The 18,687-nt window shown below is 47.2% G+C and overlaps 1 protein-coding gene across 2 annotated transcripts in view; it reads left to right on the forward strand.

The window, feature by feature from the left end:
• Positions 1–18,687, forward strand: part of RAB11FIP4 (RAB11 family interacting protein 4) — a 104,451-nt gene that overhangs the window by 18,277 nt on the left and 67,487 nt on the right. For both annotated transcript variants that reach the window (XM_009911493.2, XM_054170331.1), the window contains exon 2: positions 17,354–17,441. In XM_009911493.2, the coding sequence (XP_009909795.1) occupies positions 17,354–17,441 (88 nt within the window). The remainder of the gene's footprint in view (positions 1–17,353; positions 17,442–18,687) is intronic.

An 18,687-nucleotide genomic window follows, 5' to 3' on the forward strand; every position in this document is an offset into this window, starting at 1 on the left:
AAGCTGCTGAACTCTGTTAAATCCCTTGGTAAGACTCACTGCTCCTGCTGAGTGCTGCTGGTGGTGAGAAGCTTGACCCCTGGTGAAGAGGGTTTGCTGCTAATTGCCTGATCCTGCACACTGACCACAAGTTGTTGGAAAGCTTCCTTCTCACGTTGAGCTCTGGCCGTGCACCACAGCTGTGTGTGCAGGTTACACATGTGTTACTCTGCATCCAGTCAGGCTCTCAGCCTCTTGCTAGTCTCAGGACCCACCGTTGTCCCTGTCTGCTGTAATGGCCTCCAGCAGGGCAGTCAAGGTCAAGGCTTGGTGGGGATCTCTTAACCCATAAGAGGTTTGGCCATCAAGGTCAGGGCTTGGTGAGGATCTCTTAGCCCATAAAGGTTTGGCCATCCTGCACTGGTGCTGACGAAGGCACTGGTGAGATCAACAGCTTAGTCCCCAAACCAAGGCATCCTCCTCAGCCAGCAACACTAGAATGAGCCTTTGGTTTTGTGAAGCTTTAGGCTGAGGTTTGTTGATGAGAGGCTTTCATGGTAAAACTCTGCAGCTTCCCTGGAGCTCTTGTCGTTCATCTTCCTGAGTCCTTTGTTCCACCCATGTTCCCTGGATCTGGTAGTAACAAGGACACAGACATTACCTTCTAATACTTCTTTTTGTGCCAATGTCACCTTCTGTTTCTTTGGCATGCAGACTGACCTCTGGCTGCTGCTGCTGCTGCTCCCATGTAGTGGTGCACCAGTCAACGTGCACTATGCTCTAAGGTTTTTCTTCTGATTCATTATTATTAATTGGTCATTTTTATCCCAGACAAAGCTTGTGCTGGGGCAGCAGCCTTTGGAAGGCTTTGCCATTGTGGCAGTAATTCAATTATTGCAGCTTTCCATAATTCTCACCAGTGCAGCAGTGTAAATAAACAGGGAGCACAGAGACACATGATGGGAGCCAGAATCAATTTAGCCACAAGAGTTTATCATCAAGATGCAAAACACCCTGGAGCAGGGGAATTGTCTCCTCTGGCAGCCCATGGCTCCCTGACTGCTGGCCAGATAGATGCTGCCCTTCTCTTTCACTGACTAAATATGCCCTTTTGTGGAGCCTTGCTGTGTTCCCTGATCTCATTGCTACACACACGCTGCAGGAAAGAGCTCTGCTGATGCTGCTCCAAAGAGACCTGGAGTCTCCCTGGATGCCGGAGACCAAAGATAACTGCACAGAGTTTTACTGGGCTTGGGGGCCCAGTTGGTTAGGTGGCTGTGTTTGGAGAGGCATTTGCAAGACCTTCCTGATGGTCCCTTTGAAGGGGAATTCCTGTTACAGTGAACTAAACCACTGTGTAACCTCTGAGCAAGCAGCAATGTGTCTCTCCTGCTGGTGGGAGACACAGCACAATTTGTCCAGGATGTTGGCTTTGTCTCTGGTCCCTTCAAGAGTCAGTGTTGGCAGGATGCCCATCTCTGGAATATCTGCACACCTTGCCTGCGAGGTTGTTACTCCTGCTCTTACAAAAACGGTGCATGGATCCTGTCCAAACCAGCATGATGAAGAGATCCAGCAGCTGCTGACTCTTCAGCAGGTCTGTCTGCAGTGCGAGATGCTGCTGTGGGCTGGGACTGCCTCTGAGCTTTGACTGAGCACCAGCACTGCCTTTTGCCACCAGCTGCTTCTTCCTTTGGCATTTCCCCTTACATATTGACCAAGCTGCAGCCCCCAGGATCAGCACCTCCCAGAGGCAGACTCTTCACAGGGAGATTTTAAGAAAATACCTGCAAAAAGGCTCCCAGTCCATGAAGCTGTTGGGCAGAAGCAGGCCTCAGACCCCAGTCTGCAACCAGCAGTTGCAGACACTGTGCAGATGTGACAGTGCCTGCCTGCTTAACTCCATCCAGATGGTTACCACCCATGAAACTACATACTTTACTCCATGATGAGGAAACCAGCCATACACTACCCAGTGAGGATTCCTTTGGTGATCTGGTCCAGAAAAAGGTGTTCTCGGAAGGCTCCTTCTGTTCTTCCAGGCTCTCAGCTTCTCACCTCATGTTTTATCCATCTGCCTTTGCTACAGGGTTTTGCTGAAGCTTATCACTGAAGGGTGTAAACTATATCCTTATTACCATAGAAGTATCTTCTGAGCACTTGCAGGTAACACACATCAGGAACTGTGCCCCAGGAAATGCACCAGGAGTGCTCTGTCCATAGCATGTCCGTGTATCCCATATCTAGTCATCAGCAGTGTGCTGGCTTCAGACCCAGTACTGCAGTGAAATGCAGCTGGGTGAGGGCCTTGCAGTGTAAATCCATTGTGATCTCTGCATCTTGTCACCTCGTGATTGTAACTCCCACATGACATCTTTATGCTAGAGGAAAATAGATGCAAGCACACTTTTGTCAGGCTGAGAGGTAGCAGCAGCAGAATCTCTGAGCATCTGAGAGAAATTGTACTCTGGAAGTTATGGAAAACACACAGTAATCAATTTTTGCCTGTTTAGGGATTTCACAGGGGATCAATAAATTGCCAAGAGTGTTTAATCTGGCAGCTGTGAACTGAAAGGCCAAGAAGGGAGTGTAAACACCTCCTCTGATTTTAAAAGGGATTCAGCAATGTTTTACTGTCTGTGTTATGCCTGGGATTGGGGTGAGATACAGTGAAAAGGATAAAACAATCCTCTCTCCTCCTGGGTAGGCATTCCAAAGCAGAACTGCAGAGTCTCACTGGCAGTGGGGAGAGGTATTCTACACTGCAGGGAAGAATGTGAGCTGCAGTGAGCTTCTTACCTCCTTTCATACATCCATGGAATGGTACAGGTTGGAAGGGACCTTAAAGCTCACCCAGTTCCAGCCCCCCTGCCATGGGCAGGGACACCTCCCACTACTCCAGGTTGCTCAAGGTTTCATCCAGCCTGGCCTTGAACACCTCCAGGCAGGGAACATCCACAGCCTCCCTGAACAACCTGTTCCAGTATATCCCTACCCTCACCATCAATAATTTCTTCCTAATTTCCAGTCTAGATCTGCCCTTGTGGTGGTTTTAGGCTATGCCTTTAAAACGTAGTTACAGATTTTGAGCAGAAAAGTAGAAAAATATCAATAAATCACTATTGGGTGTGGAAAGGAAAACAAAATATTATTCTAAACAAATTCATTGGGTAAATATCTAGAATAAGAGGAGCTGTACCATAACAATTCTTCCCTTTTCTCTTCTGATCTCTGGCTGTTTTGCTTCGCTCGGGAGAGATAAGGTGCTTTTGGCTGGCCTTGGCTAAGTCTAACTTCTCTGCTCCTTTCTCTTGTCCCTTTTGTACAGGGGTGTAAGGGGTTGGGCAGGGAGGGAGAAGCTAGTAGCTTCCCCTGGTCCTTGGCCAGGGGGGTCCTTGTGCTGTTTATTAATTGTAAATATCTGTAAATCTTGTAAATACTGTGTATTTTGTACCTATTCATTGCATTCCAGTGTAGAGTGTAGATTTTGCTTGTAAATACAGCTTCATTTGCTTCTGAGTTGGTCTGGCAAAGTTAATGTTGGGGGGTGGAACTTCAGCCCTCCTAATGAGCAGCCAAGCAGTTTATTTTAGCCCCAAATTCCAGATTTCAGCCTTGGCTCATCAGGGACTCCAAGCAGAGGTGTCCACACCAGGGTCAATGACATCACTCAGATATTTGACCTGTGTTCAAGAGCCACAAGCAGCAGGACCACTGCTATGGTCCCTCTGTCAGACACCATCTGGTAGCATCATTTCTGCTCCTCTGCTCAGCTTTGTCATCACCCAGCTGCTTCTCTCTGCCTGTCATTTTTGTGCCTCTCCTGTTCTGCTCAGAGCCTTTTTGTGCCAGGGACCATCACATCTGAGGGTACAGAGTCTAACCCAAGATGACCTTAGTTCTGGAGATCCATCTCAGGAGCAGCTCTCCCAGTTCACTCTCAGCAGTGCCTTTTCTGGTTTTACAAATAAAGGATAAGTTTGGTTTACTTTCCAAGCAATTAATTTTCCCTGTCTGGGGCTTTGTGTTGTCATAATGCCTACAGGGAAGGTATATTAGCTGGAAAAATCCAAATTACTGGGCTTTTTTTGGCTCAGACTCTTTGGGTTGAATATAATGTGTGGGGAAAATGAATTCACATGCTGCACAAAGCATCAACAGATGCCAAAAAAAAAATTATATCAACATATCCCACTGAGAGATGATAAATATATACACACTGCCAGAAAGTGCAAGCTAAATCCCTGCTAAAAGCCAAGGAGGGGAAAGGCAGCAGTGGAAATGAGCAAGGCCACAATAGTAACTTCATAAGAGGTTTTAGGAGGAAACAATTCCACACCCCAGGAGCAACCCTGTGGACTGATGTGCTGGGTGCACAGGCATGAGCAGTCCCAGGTACAGGCAGGCAGAAAAGCCTCTCTAATGATTATTCCCTTGATTGACAGATGGGCTGGGAGCAGTGAGCTGCTTACCTGAGCCTGGGAGTGGTGATTCTTCAGTTGATGGAAGGCAGCACAGGACCACTCTGACCTTTCCTGGTGGAAAGCACAAGGCAGTGAGTACCAGCTGGTGCTCTGGCTCCTGCTGTGCTGGTTGTTACTGGTTCTGGAGAGGGGCTTAGTCCCTTGTGTGCCAGAGGAAGGTTAGAGGGAGTGATGTCTCTGTTCAGCTAAAGAGGGGCTGTGGCCAGGCAGTGTCCCCTGTGGGGCACTCCCAGGGACAGCAGATCCAGGGCATGCTGGCAGGTGCAGAGCACCTGGACTGGGGCACACAAATACCCTGATTCCACAGGTGGTGATGCCACAGCCCAGCTCACCTTTCTGCCCAGGATGCAGGGATTTTCCATTAGCCAAATCTGTTTCAAAATCTGCTGTTCCTTCTTAGTCCCTGGGCCCAGCTCTCTTTCCAGTCCATCTGTTTCTGGGTAAGAAGGGAAAGTAAAATCCTGTGCCAGGAGAGAAAATTACCTGTGTGTCAGATATTGTCTTTTCAATGGTGTGTGCAGTGAGCTGAGTGCTTGGTCCAGTCCCACACTGAGCTACTCACAATGCCAATTGCTAACAGTTGAGTTGAGCACACCCCAAAAGCACAATCCTGTCATGGCTGTGCACCTTAATTTCCTTTCTCTTTGCATTAGGCTTTGGGTCTTTTTTCCGTTCAGCCTTCTAATCTTGGAGAAGTACTAATAGTGACCAGACTGTGGTGGTTAATAAGGGTGCAGAGTACAGGAATTCCTGTACCATGAAGCACCCTTTGCAGCTTCTGGGGCTGGAAAGAGCAGAGCCTGCATTTCCTCTGCACACAGCCTTTGTGTTTCATCTCTCCCTTTCCACACAAAAATGCTGGGTGATTAGCAGTCCTTCTAATGTCTTTCTTGCTGTAGATCAAAGATCACTGTGGATTTCTATGTCTGATTTCGTACAGTGAAAACATCCTCCTTTGCAGTTTGAATGTTGACATTTCTGTGATTCTGTGCAATTCTGCATGAGGGAATTGCTCCTGGCATGGGAATGGGGGCTATGAGGCAGCTGCTGGGCTCTTATATTGCCTGGAACTGGTGGTTTCCATGAGGCACAGGGTAGCTGGACAAGATTAACACTGCCGGCTGTATGAGTGCCATGGTCAGGGATCTGCCTGCTTGTGCAAGCTGCTGCAGCAAGGGCTTCCTCCTTCTCTCAGCCCCAGCAGCTTGCCCTTGGTGGGGTTCATAGAACCATAGAATTGTTTGGGTTGGAAAAGCCCTCCAAGATCATCCAGTCCAACCATTAACCCAACACCACCATGGCCATTAATCCACATTCCCGAGTGCCATGGCCACAGGTTTCTAGAACACCGCTGTGCTCTCTCAGCATTAGCAGTCCTGCCTCCTGCTCTGCCACAGCTGGCCCAGCTTGATCATCTGAGCTTCCCTTGTCTTGACGTCAGAGGAGTCAGCTGCTCTTCAAACCCGTCACCCTCACTGCAGACTTGGTAATTATCCCACCCTAGAAAGTGATACTCAGTGCACATTTCCTCCTCTGTGCTCTTTGGGAAGGAGGTTATCTCCCAGCTCCACTTTTCTGGAAGGTTAAGTATCTTTTTAGCTAAGTGGAAGATTGTTCCTGTAATCATAGCTCTCTGCCTGATGTTTATCATCCTAATTAACCTGTGTCTCCCAGTGCTCATTCCTCCCAGGACTTCTGTCCAAGCATTAATTTGGCATGCCATTGCTTTCAGTCAGTTTCATGTCAGGACTGCTGCTTGGGCGTTTGCATTTGAGATCACATCTCAAGAGCTGTCTGTCTGAGCTCCTCTGTGAGCGTGCCCAAACCTCACCACAATCCCTTTTAACAGCTGGGTTCAAAACTGATTTCAGATGACTAGGTTAAGAGAGCTGAAGATTCCCAAACTGTTGGGCAGGTCTCTGGCTGGCTCTCACACCAGGATCTAAATTGGTTTTGAAAGATGCTGTGTGTGAATCACAGCACTCTGTGCTGGGTGCACATTGGGTTAGTTTTAGGCATCAAGGAGGGAAAATAGCAAGGAAAGCACACAGTCAGGAGAAGTGACTGTCAACTGTGATAGCTGCCTTGTATCTTTGAGACTAGAAATCCAACTTGCAAGGGTGGTGCTGACAAATTTGGGTGATGCCACAGCTCAGAAGTCTGTTGTTGCACTTAACCATGGTTTTGCACTGTCAGTCAGAGATGAGCAGATGAAGTGCCACCCTATGGCTGGCAAAAAAGTCTCTTGTTCTGGTTTTGTGTAAGCCATGCAGTCTGGAGTCACTGCCTGGATCTCAGCACAAGCCTGAAGCAGACCTGTAGCAGCAGCATCTCTAGGCTCTGGTTTGGTGAATTTTCTGCAGCATCTGTCTTGCTTTGGGCGCTGTGTTTTCACTGGTGTAGGGGACATCTGAGTCGCATGCTGTGACCTATCTACCAGACCTGGTTCAGGCTTGCTCTGTTCTCCCCACCCTCTCCAGCCTCTTCCAGACGGCGTTTGGTGTTTTGTTTGTTCTTTGTGTCTGGTAACACCTCAATTAAGATGTGACTGCGGATGTAGCAGCAAGGAAGGCACTGAGAAGGTGCAGGCCGATGAGCTGTCACTGTGTGCCCCACCTCTCTTCCCACTTTTACCTCAAAAAATGATAATTATTCCTGGAGTGGATCCCATTTGGCTGATGCCACACAACTGGAAGCTGTGAAAGCCATTATTCTGTGTAAGTTGCCTTTATGCCCTGATAAGCATGATCATACACAGTACAAGTGCAGAGAAGAAGAATATTTACTCTGCAAATAAATCCACACTGCACCACTTGTGGATAAACCAGATGTTACCAAAATATTTTCCTCTTCCTTATTTAAAGGCAAAGCATGCAGCACCTACAAGACCAATCCCCTGTGTCCCTTGATATCTGGCTATTTAATGCTGTATTTTATTTACACTAATGAACGAGCTGGTAATGGGCTAGCCTTCGCTTCAGCTTGTCACAGCTTTTGCTAGCAGCCTTGTTTTGCAGGAAGCCTTGCTTTCAGCTCTGGTAGAAGTGGAAGGGAAGGTGTTAATGCAGCCTTACTTATGTTAGCGAGAGAGTGAATGTCATGGTAGGGCCCGCCGTCTGCTGAAGCCGGACCAGCCATCGAAGGCCACGTGGCATTCCTGCTGGCAACCAGCCGTGCCCGGTGTGTGAGAGTGCCCCAAAGCCTCTAATACACAGCAACAGCACTGCCTACCTGGGTACAACCAGCTGTGAGTAATTAATTAACTGCCTCTTTGGCATAACAGTTCTGGTTGAGTCTCCCCCGCACTGTGGTCGAGAGCCATTTCGCTCCTGGGGTATTCTCTTCCTGATAGTTCCTCCTGGTTTGCATAAAATGGTCAAGTTGTTATAGTTGTCCAAATTCTGTACATTCCCATTGGAGATATATTCTAACTGTACAGTGAACCTTTTGATACATTTGGCACTTTTCACATTAATAAAGGTTATTAATAGTTTGCTAAACATTGCCATGCAGTTTATAATAAAGGAAATAGATCTCCTTTTTGACAGTGAACCAGAGGGTTTAGGAAAACAGTTCAAGACATTAACCCTTTTTTTTCCAGAGCAGCATACACACATGAAAAAAAAAAAGAATCACTGTCAAATGAACAGATGGTTCTGACATATTTTTAGCCTTGCTGTCTGTTCCCATGGTACTCCAGACTGTGTGGGATTCCCCATAGACTGTTGTAAGATCGGTGGGCCCAGCCAAATGTCTTGTTTTGCAACACAGCATCAGAGGGAAGGAGGGAAAGGGAATCTGCTCAAATCAGCTCTGTTTAAGTAACTTGAAAGAAGAGGCTCTCACGTGGGTCATGGATGGTGGCAAAGTCTGTAGAGAGATGCTGGCTTCATGATTCTGGTGCTTGCTCACTGGCAGCTCTAACATTACATTAGGAGGGATGACACCCATGAGAAGTGCTGTTCTAGGGGTACTGTCTGTATGAGCCTCCAAGGGTATAGGTGGCAGAGCGAAATCTCACCAGGATTTTGGTGGTCTCTGGCTTGAAGAGAGGGTGAGATGTGTATTGTGAGGAAGGTCTGAAAAGTTCTTAATTCCAGGCAATGTTCCTTTCTTAGCTATGGTCAGACTCTGGGCTCTCCACATCCACTCTGTTTCAACATTTACTGGTTATTTTCTGTGGACAGAAAATGCTCTGTAAGCAGAGGTTAGCCAGTGAGGTATTTGGTGCAAGGAAGGGATCCCTTAGGTGCAATAACTTCTGGGTCTCAGATGTGGTAAGAAATCCTGACTGAGAGGATGGTAAATGCAAAATCTGGGTAGGTACTACCTGCTGGGTAGGTTGTGTTTGTTGTTATCCCAATCAGGTTTGCATCATGTGTATTAAAGACTCAGCAGGGAACAGAAACCACAGCATCAGTTTTCCTGGCACTGGCTGGATTCCTTGCAGCTCTGACTCCCATGCCATAGTTCCATGGTCATGGGATCCAATCTCATTCCCAGTCTAGCCAGGTGAGCCATTCTGCCCTGGATGCCATTGTATGGATCCCACAGCTCCTGCTCTCATCACTCCTATGAGCTGAGAAGGGGCAGTTAATTGCCCTTCTCTCCTGTTTGTGACTTCTGGAAGGTGCTCCAAGGCTTCTCCCCTGGGAGTGGGCAGGTGCAGCTCAGCAGATACAGAGTGCTGGCTGTCCTTGCATTTCTGCAGGGCAGCAGCTGACCTGTGTGTGGGGCAGACCTGCAGGGCTCCTCCAGTCCTGCCTCAGCACTTCAGATGCATCCACCATCTGTCGCCCACCTGAGCCGAGGTGATGCTTACCCAGGGCATTAATAACACACGAGCAGCACAAGCTTCCTGTCTTGCTTCCAATGCACTCAGCCCCCTGCGATGCCTCTGAAACCACCTCTTTCTCTCCATGCCTTTCTGAGTCACTGATACATTTCACACACTCAGCAGAATTCCCACAGCATGGGTATTTTCTCCATCAGATCAGAGGGTCTGCATTATTTATGGTTATGGATGCAACAGATTGAGGAATTTTCTCAAAGGCAAGGCCAAGACTATTCAACAAATTTGCTGATGTCATTTAGGACACAGTCCCAAAATGCACCTCCTAGCTGGTGAATTGGCTGTCCCCAGGTAAAGCACAAACTGAAGGAACCCACAGAAATCACACAGACGTGCCAGCTTTGGGGCTGGAATGAAGCCAGCTGATAGAGCACCGAGGGACAGTGACTGATGCTTGACATTGAAATTCCAAGCACATTCCAAACCATTGTTTCCAGCAACGATGCGTGTTCCTGCATGCTTTGGTATCAGACAGCAGCTGATGGAAATTCCTGATGCTCTTTGCAGTGGTATGAATTATTTATGTTACACAGACTGCCTGGCTGGTTGTTGGGCTCTGATTCCTAAATGCTGCTCTTCCACTCCTCACATGTCTGGCTAGGAACGTGGTCCTTGGTGGAATCAGGTCCAGAGAGAGCATCAGGTCGCCTGGTGTGATGTCCTGAAAGGGTGACAGAACAGCTTTTAACCACTTACTGTAGGCTAGGTGAATCTTCCAGGTATATCTCTTTGTCTTCTCAAAAGACCTCAGCGCCTTTTAATAGTTCCATCCCCATCCTGGTTGATAGTTCTGGTGAGTAAACAACCAGGCTAATAAAAATTGTGCTTTGTTTTTAATGTGAGGTTGTTCAGTTTTAATTGGCAAGTAATGGTTCTTCCTCTTTCCTCTTCTGTAGTAGAGAGTCCTTTAGAACCTGCAATTTCCTGCTTGCAGAAGTCTTTGTACCTTGTAATAAGTCACCACTTGGTCTCCCTTTTGTCAAATTAAACAGAGCAAAAAACCCTCTCTTTAAGTTTGGCTGCATGAGGTGTTTCCATAGTACTTGCATGTTATGTCAGTTCCCTGCAGGCTGGCTGGGGTTTAAGCATCCCTTCTGAAAGCAGGTACCACAAGTGTGTAAAATAATGCCCAGAATTGCCAGGAAACCAGAGAGAAGCCTCATTCCTCTCCAGTGCATCCATAAATCCCAGCTCATTGAGAGACACTCCTTATCTCACCAGATGTGTTAATCTTTTTCCTTCTCTTCTGTATTCTGTACTAGTTCGTGACCTTGCCTGTGTGGGCTTCACTTAGGAAGCTATCCATACCAGAGTGAGGCTTTCTGCATGGTTGTTATTTATCAGTCTGTCATCTGCAGATGGCATCATCGTGGCTTTATGTTTACTTCCAGTCTCTGGATACAAATACCAAACACCTTCAGAGAAGGAACAATCCTACCAAATGCCAGTAGGGATGCTGGTACCCTGCACTAATGGGTCTGCTGAGCACCCATTAGCCTCTGCATCTATGCTCTGGCAGGTTGGGTTTTGCAGTAGCCCTTTGGAGGGAACTAATTAATAGTTGGATTCATCGTTTAGGAGGGTTATACAAGCAAGGGAACAGCGAAACCTGTCTGTAGTGTTGGCTGTTAGGAGGAGAGGTGAAAGAGGACCACTGTCTAGAGAGATGGGGCCAGCTGCAGGGTGAAGCAGAGGAGGATCAGGACCTGCAGAGTAAAGGGAGAGCAGGATGGAGGAGAGAAGGAGGCAGGTTTGGAGTGGCAGGGAATTACTGAGTCACAGTATCAAGAGTCCCTCTTGCTTTGGGATTCAAGAACCTAGACTGGGAGCAAAACAAGAAGCCCTGTGCAGCAGTGAGGGTGTAAGCTTGGGCCCCAGACCCAGATAAGGCCAGTCTGTTAAAATCAGGGTGAGTGCATCTCTGCTGCTCCCTGTGCAAACCATGTGGGAACCTCTCTAATTCCACCCTGCAGCATTTACATATTCCATCTCCTGTAGCTGCTTTTTGATGTTTCTCCCAGGTGCTCCTGCTGCAGGAGATGCTGCCCAGCTGTGCCTGCCACAGCACAGCCTGACCTTTGTTGCAAGCACTTGTCCTGCCATCCTCCCAGCTCCCAGGTGTGCCCTGCTCCCACTCAGGGTGAGACGTGCTCACAGACTCCTGCAGAATGAAGGCAAACTGCTGAGATGAGTTATTTCAAAGGGCATCTTCTGGCTGTAATTTGGGTCCTGCTGTAAGATTTCAGTGGATGGGGCCATTGTGAGCCTCAGAAATCAGTTACCTCTAAATCAAATACAGACACATTTTCTTTGTGCTGACAGATTCCCTTCTGTGCTGGTCAGTTTCTGAAGACAATTCAGTGAGGTCAGTAGAGGTCTGATTTTTTTTTTCTTGCCTGGAAATGGAAGCAGGATTCATTTCCAGTCACAAAATGTTTGCTGGGGGGGAAAAAAAAGGGGGGGTGGGGGGGTGGAAACAAAGCTGTTTTGGCAGCATCAGGCTGAGAGCTGGCCAGGAATCCTGTGAGGATGCCTTGGCCAGCAGGTGCCCTTCACTGAACTTACTTGCAAGAAAAGACCAGTTTCAATAAATCTCTTCTGAGGTTTCTCCATGACCTGTCCTTATCTCTCCTTTTCCTCCACTCCCTCATCTATAAAAATCTTTTCCCTTCTTAACAGTCATGCAGATGCCTGGAACGTAGAGTGTGTGCTCGTACTAAGAGGCACTGCACGTCCTGGGACAAGAGGCATGCTCAGGGATGCCAGGAAGGGAATTAGCTTGAGCATCATCCTAGTTGCTGAGTTGGGTGACTTTGACAAAACTCAAATCTTTTTCTCATATGCAAATGGCACCAAAATCAAGAATGTTATAATAGCTCATCAAGCTCACTGCCTCTGCCTGCTTCACTGCTCTTGTGAGAGCTGGAACAAGATGACTAGATGGAGTTTGAAATAAAAAGCCCTCCTTCTAATCTTTAGGACACAATGAATTCAGCACAAACAGCAGATCTCCTGAAAACTTCAGGCTGCAGGGTTGTGTGGCAGAGCACCATTCAAAACCCCTGTGGAAGGAACTGAGCAGAGGCAGCACAGCTGACTGTACTCAGGCACAACAATAGCCCAGTGCACTACTAGTTGTAAAACCCTTACAGGTGAACTTTTGAACAGCCCCTGGGCTGCCTGTGGGTTTCTTCATTGGCTTCACTGATGCCAGGATTTCACTTCTGCTCTCCAAATGCATTTGGACTCAGCTGTGTTACCAGTTCTGGCATCTAGCAGCTGGTTCTGCAGCAGCCCAGGTCTCTTAAGTGCTTGGCCTTTTAACTTAATTCCTGCTCTCTCTTCTTTGCTGGGTAGGGTTTAGGATAGCAGATTTCCTGCTGAGACTCTGCTGTGTCCAGTCTGTACAGAGCTGGGTTGTAAATCATAGCCTCAGGGCTGAGACTCCAGCCCCTCCTGCTTCCTCACCCAAGCCAGCCTGCTCATCTGCAGTGCTCCTCAAAGCCTCAGCCCTTCACCTCTGTGGTGCAACCAGAACTTGTATTTTGAACCAGAGGTACTACCTTACTTCTTTGTCCACTGCTCTGTGCATCTCTTCCTGCTCATTAGTATTTATCTGCCTTGGCTGGGTTTGATTTCAAAATTGTTTCTTCACATCAAACCTTGTCCCTTTATTTTCACTTCAGGCTCTTTAAGGTGTTCCCACCCTCCCCCTACATATCAGAAAGCAGTAAGGACAAAGCCCTCTTTGCAGAGCAGTCAGTGCAGCTGGGAAACCCAGCAGAGAGGAGGCAAATGGTAGTGACCTGTTATTACAGTGCAGAAATGTGTTTGCATTGAAGGACAATCACCCATTCATCCGAGCAAGTTAAACAATAGGGACAGAGGGTTTGGGTTACTCTGACTGCTTCCCAAAGCAAAAATGATTTATGTCTTCTCTCACAGACTATTGGGTGTCTGCTGAAGGATTCTTTAGAGAGATCCTTGCAGCTGCCAATAAAGCCAGGTAGATTATTGAGCTTGCTCCTGGTTTTGTCTGTCCTTGTCCTCTTCCTGCAGTAGTTTGCCCTCCAGCTCTTGCTTCTGCTGTCCCACATGCAGGAGGACTACTCTGTGCAGCAGTGCAGACAGAAGTGTCAGTTCCCAGCCCAAAACAGCCTCTAGCTCATCATAATGGTTATGATGTTAACCGCTAAGGCACGTGGTGTGATGCCTGTAGGTACCACACCAACCACAGCGTCACTTCTGCACTGAATTTTGGCAGTGGTTGGTTTTGTAGTCCAGTGTCCCTTGCAGTGGAATTGGCAGAGTCCAGCACTGCCTGGAGTTGTAGGGCTCAGGAATCTGACTGTGCCCAGGACTGGAGCAGGCTCATTGCCCAGTCCATTTGAGGGGCTGGGAGGCTGCAGCTTCCTCCTTTACTAGCAGCCTACAGTAGCCGTAAGCCCAAGGGGCTGTTGAGTGCAAAAAGAAAACCAGGCTTGGATGTCACGCAGCCTGGCAGTTAGGCTGACAAGCCCTTAACGTTTCCCCAGGCAATAAATAAGTGTTACAGCTTGTGATTAATTGCTGGGAGGCAACCCTTTCTGAGGAGGAGGATAGCACATTAGTCCTCTCCAAGCTGAAACAGGAGGATGGCTGATGCAGTAGAGCCAGCAGAGAAGATTAAGGGGCACCTGTGATGGCATAGTTTGTTTGGCCCCAGCTCAAAATTGAGCTTAAGTTGAAGTAATGCCTTCAGCCCAGAAGTAACTAGGAAGAGCTTCTTGCCTCACCCCAGAAAGCTCTGGTAAAAAGCAAACCCAAGTGCACTCCAGACTGGAATCTCTGCACATAAGCAGGGATTTATGTGCCACACCAGTGTGCATTAGTGCACAAACTCCATGCAGGTGCCCAGCTAAACGTGGCCCCAAGTTGATCACGGTCCTTGTAGCCCCTGGCCTGTGCTGGTAGCTGTGTTGATTAGCACTGGCTGAAGATGTGAGCACCTGTAGCATGAATTCTATCAGGCTGCTCTGTAAATTCTGGTGTCAGTTATCTGCATTTTAAAATCTAATTGAAAACCTGCAAAATTGCATTTAGGGAGAACTGGAGACTGAAGCACTCTGCTCAGGCGATAATTTCATTTACTGTTCAGACATTGCTTAGATCTCAATGTGAATGCATTCTCTGTGCCTTCATCATACACACACCCAGGGATATAACATTTGATTTAATTTGATTTTAAGAAGGTAATTGCATCTGGCTGAGCAACTGTTGGACTAAAATCGTTGGGTCAGCTCTGAGAAATAAACTAAATATGCCAGATTCCCTGGGAGCACCCAGTGACTCCACTGTCTTGTGGCACAACATCGAATCATGTAGAGACTTCCCATCTGGCTGCAGGAATCTGTACATTGAAACCTAAAACACAATTTGTTGCCTCTTAGCAAGAGACCAAGAGGAAATAGGATTCTGTGAAGCAGCCCTGGGAGCATCTGAAATAGTATTTACTTGCATTACAATGATGGGAGCTTGCCATTTGTCAGGGAGAGTTACAGGCTGATCTTGTAACCTAGAAGACTCTTGTCTGATTAGATTTTGTTGCTGTGTCCATGAGAGGACAGATGCTCAGCTAGTGGCCACACTGAGGTCTTCACCAAAGCCTCTGGAACCAGGCTGACTTACACCAGGCTGACACATCTGCACGTATTTCAGCTACAACAGTGGTCAGGAAGATTTGGAGCTGTAAAACCTTGCTGCTGCCAGCCTCAATGGCCTGTTTGATTATACTGCTTTAAATGCACCTAGACAGAGTTTGAAGAAAGGAATTTCTGCCATTGCTTGATCTTTAACAGCTGTGCTGGTTGTGAAGGTGAGCAGGGATAACACTGACTCATCTGTCCCCTATCAAGACAGCTCTACTTAATTGGCTTCAGCAAGGATTTACAGCTGGCCTTGTAGCCATTAAATACAACTTCACTTCCTGGTGGAGTGGCTGTGTTGGCAACAGAAACCTCTGCTGCTAGAAATTAGTGGAGCTACAGTAATGGCTTGGGATAAGAGAGGTGGGAATTTGATGGTGAGTTGCGTAATAGCTGCTGGCTGGCCTCTCTTGCCCACCTGTCAGGACTGGAGTTGTTGAAGTTTTCATAGAATTGTCAGGGTTGGAAGGGAGCTCAAGGATCACCCAGTTCCACCCCCCCTCCCATGGGCAGGGACACCTCACACTAGATCAAGTTGCTCAGAGCCACATTGAGCCTGGCCTTAAAAACCTCCAGGGATGAGGCTTTCACCACCTCCCTGGGCAACTTGTTCCAGTGTCTCACCACCCTCATGGAGAACTTGTCCCTAGTATCCAATCTGAATCTACTCACTTATAGTTTTCTGCAATATGACACTTTAAAGAAGATTTCTAACTTGCCCTGGGTTCTGTACTCACCATAGAGCTCTTTATTTACCCTGCCTGCGTCAGCTGATTTATTTTTTCCTAAGCAAAAGAGAGGGGAAAGGATTCAATGTCAGGATCAAATCCTTCCTTTCTCATTCAGCACAGGATTTTTCATGGGAGTGAAAATGTTGTCATTTTCTCATCCCAATTTGCTTGTTCTAAATGAGGCCCTTGGCTGCTGGTGGTGTTCATTGGCACAGAAGGAATTTATAGACACTGAGAGGATGTGAAGGAAGAAGTGCCATGTGCACAAACGTTAGTGCATTATCTGCAGAGCTTTAAGAAACTGTTAGGGTTTTGCTAGCTTGTAGAAAAAATTAACCAGCAACAACAACAAAAAAATCCACCAGAAAATTGAGAAACTGGGTCATCTGGATTCATTTGCTGTGTTTCCTTCCAGCTGGGCTTTTGCTGCTGCTCAGACTGACATAGCTGAGCTCTCTTTGTAGTCCCCAGGACCGTGCAGCATTCTACGTGCCTGCTGTGCTTGCCTCCTACCCTCCTACGCTCATCTTGTTTATACTCCTGGGTGTCTGGAGGGCCCAGATGAAGGCCAGGGTTGTGCTGCAGCTGACTGTGAGCTTGCTTACAAACAGCAAGAAGCCACCTCTGCCTCTGTGAGGGTACCACAGGTAAAGGGACAGGAGGGGACTAGCACAATGCCATGCAGCATATTTATCACAGAGGGGAACGCAGCCAGCTAGGATGTCCCACCACTGTGCTCACCTCCCTGGACTGCCTCTCTCCTTATTCTTCTTCAGCTACTTGTTTCTTGATTCCTTTATTCTAGACAGCACAACACACAACAGCCTCTGCAGTCTAGATTGCTTATCTCTTGCCCAAACCCTCCTGAAATATCTGACAAACCTTCTTTGGGGCAAATACCAGTTTGGTGGCTGTATTTAGATTTTGTGTGATATCTGCTCACCATGAAATGTGATCAGAAAGGCTGAACTGTGAAGGTCAGGTTGTAAGTGTTAAGAACATTTCTGGTTTGCATAGTAGACTAAACAGAACCCTTCTCTGTCTTACCACATGAATCTTTTTTTGTGCTGTTAATATATTTCTATACACAAAACTTGTATCTTCTGTGGCAAGGAAGTTTTGCCTGATCCCAACTGCCCAATGAGTTTTCTCCCCTATAAGCTGAACTTTTCAAGGACTGAGGCTGCTGTGTGTTGTTCACATCTTTGCCTGTCCTTTCTCCTTCCCCAGTAACTTTACATAAGAGGGATGCAGATCACAAAGGTTTTGTGTTCCTGTGAGCTGCACACACAGCAAGGGCTCCTAAGAAAGGAGATTCTGTTAGCACCCTGCCCTGAGATGAGAGGCTGGGTCTCAGATTCACCTCTTACTGAGCTCTTGGGATTCACGTGGGAGAGTATGAACATGTCCCAGCTGAAGAAATTCTGGTTAGGGCACATGTCTTGCTCAGCACCAGATAATCAAACTATAGGACATGAATTCTCCTTGCAGAACAATTTGTTGGTTGATTGAAGTGAACACTACAGCTATTTCCCAACTTGGGGGTTTTGTGGAAGGTGTGGACCACCTGAGCAACAGCTGATACACCAAGCTCAACATGGATTCTATGATCTTGTCTTTTAGGTGGAAAAACTGGCCAAGTACTTGGACCCAAATGATTTGGGAAGAATCAATTTTAAGGACTTCTGTCATGGAGTTTTTGCTATCAAAGGTATGTGTATATTTCTTCAAAGTAATCCAATTCAGTTCCACTAATGTTCCTGTGGCTGCAGGAAATGTAATGATCAAAGGCATCCTCTCTTTTGACTGTGGTTATTTGCAGTGACAGGAGGGCAGCTGTGGGCACAGAGCCAGCATGTTTTTCCCTTTTGTGCACCTCACGTATCAGTGGTGAGCGGTGAACAGGGGCTCATGTTGGCTTACTGCTGCTTTGCAGACAAAGGTAATGTGTTCTACAGACACATGGAGAAGAAAGAGTAGCTTGGTGATTAGCAGGCAGTGCCAAAGTTTGGTACTTGCAGGTGCTGCTTGGATTCTGCTGTTGATTTATGGAAAGAAGTTAGAGAGCTCTTGACCTTTAGCTTCTCTCCTAGGATGTTTAAGACTATTATACCCATTCTGAGGTACCTGAAGGTGTAGTTAAGTACCTAAGGACATATACTGAAATGAAAAGGGTTAATTACAGGTTGCATGCAAACTCTAAAGACCAGGTGGATCAAAACACCTCCTCTGCAAAGAAAGAGAGTCCCTGGCCGATATTCTTCTGCTCTAGAGCTTAGCCAAAAGCACAAAACAAACTGGAGAGGGATTTCAGCTGCTTTGCTGTCAGACAGTTTTCTAGCTTCCCTTAGCAAAACAGTCCAGCCTGTCCTTTTCTGGACACGTAGTATGTCCTTAGCAAAGTGCCAGAGTGCTGTCACAGCCCAGAGGATCCACTTCAGGGACAGGGTGAATGTCACAGCGATGGCAGTGTGGTTCCAGGAGATGCCTCTGGAGAGTCTGCTGCAATGAGCTCATTAGGAAGCCATAATGATGCAAGAAGGTAGCGCCACAGCCATTTTAATTAAAGTTATGGCAGCTGAGGACAGAACAGTTCTGTGAAATTACAGTGAGAAGCAGATCTCAGTCCATGTTCTTGGAGACACCTTCCAAGGTGACACTGATGTGTTTGAGGAGAAGGCAATAGAAAGCCCAGAAGGAAATTTGGTATGTGAGCCTGTAGGCATTACAGCCTGTACTAGAGGTTTTCCTGGTCTGCAGCAAACTGGGTCCTGGGTTGAAGAAGACACAAGCCCTGCAAATAATTTGGTTGTCCTCTGTAATTCACAGTCTAAGGCTGTGCACAAAATATGATCAGGAAAGATGTGATCCAGAAGATCTCTTTTGTAGTACCTGTGCCCTTGATTCCAGAGGGCAGTGGCCTCAGTGAAGGAGTGGGCAGCTAAGTTGCCTTTACT

This window comes from Dryobates pubescens, chromosome 20, assembly GCF_014839835.1.
Source record: "Dryobates pubescens isolate bDryPub1 chromosome 20, bDryPub1.pri, whole genome shotgun sequence".
In the NCBI taxonomy this organism is placed as follows: Eukaryota; Metazoa; Chordata; class Aves; order Piciformes; family Picidae; genus Dryobates; species Dryobates pubescens.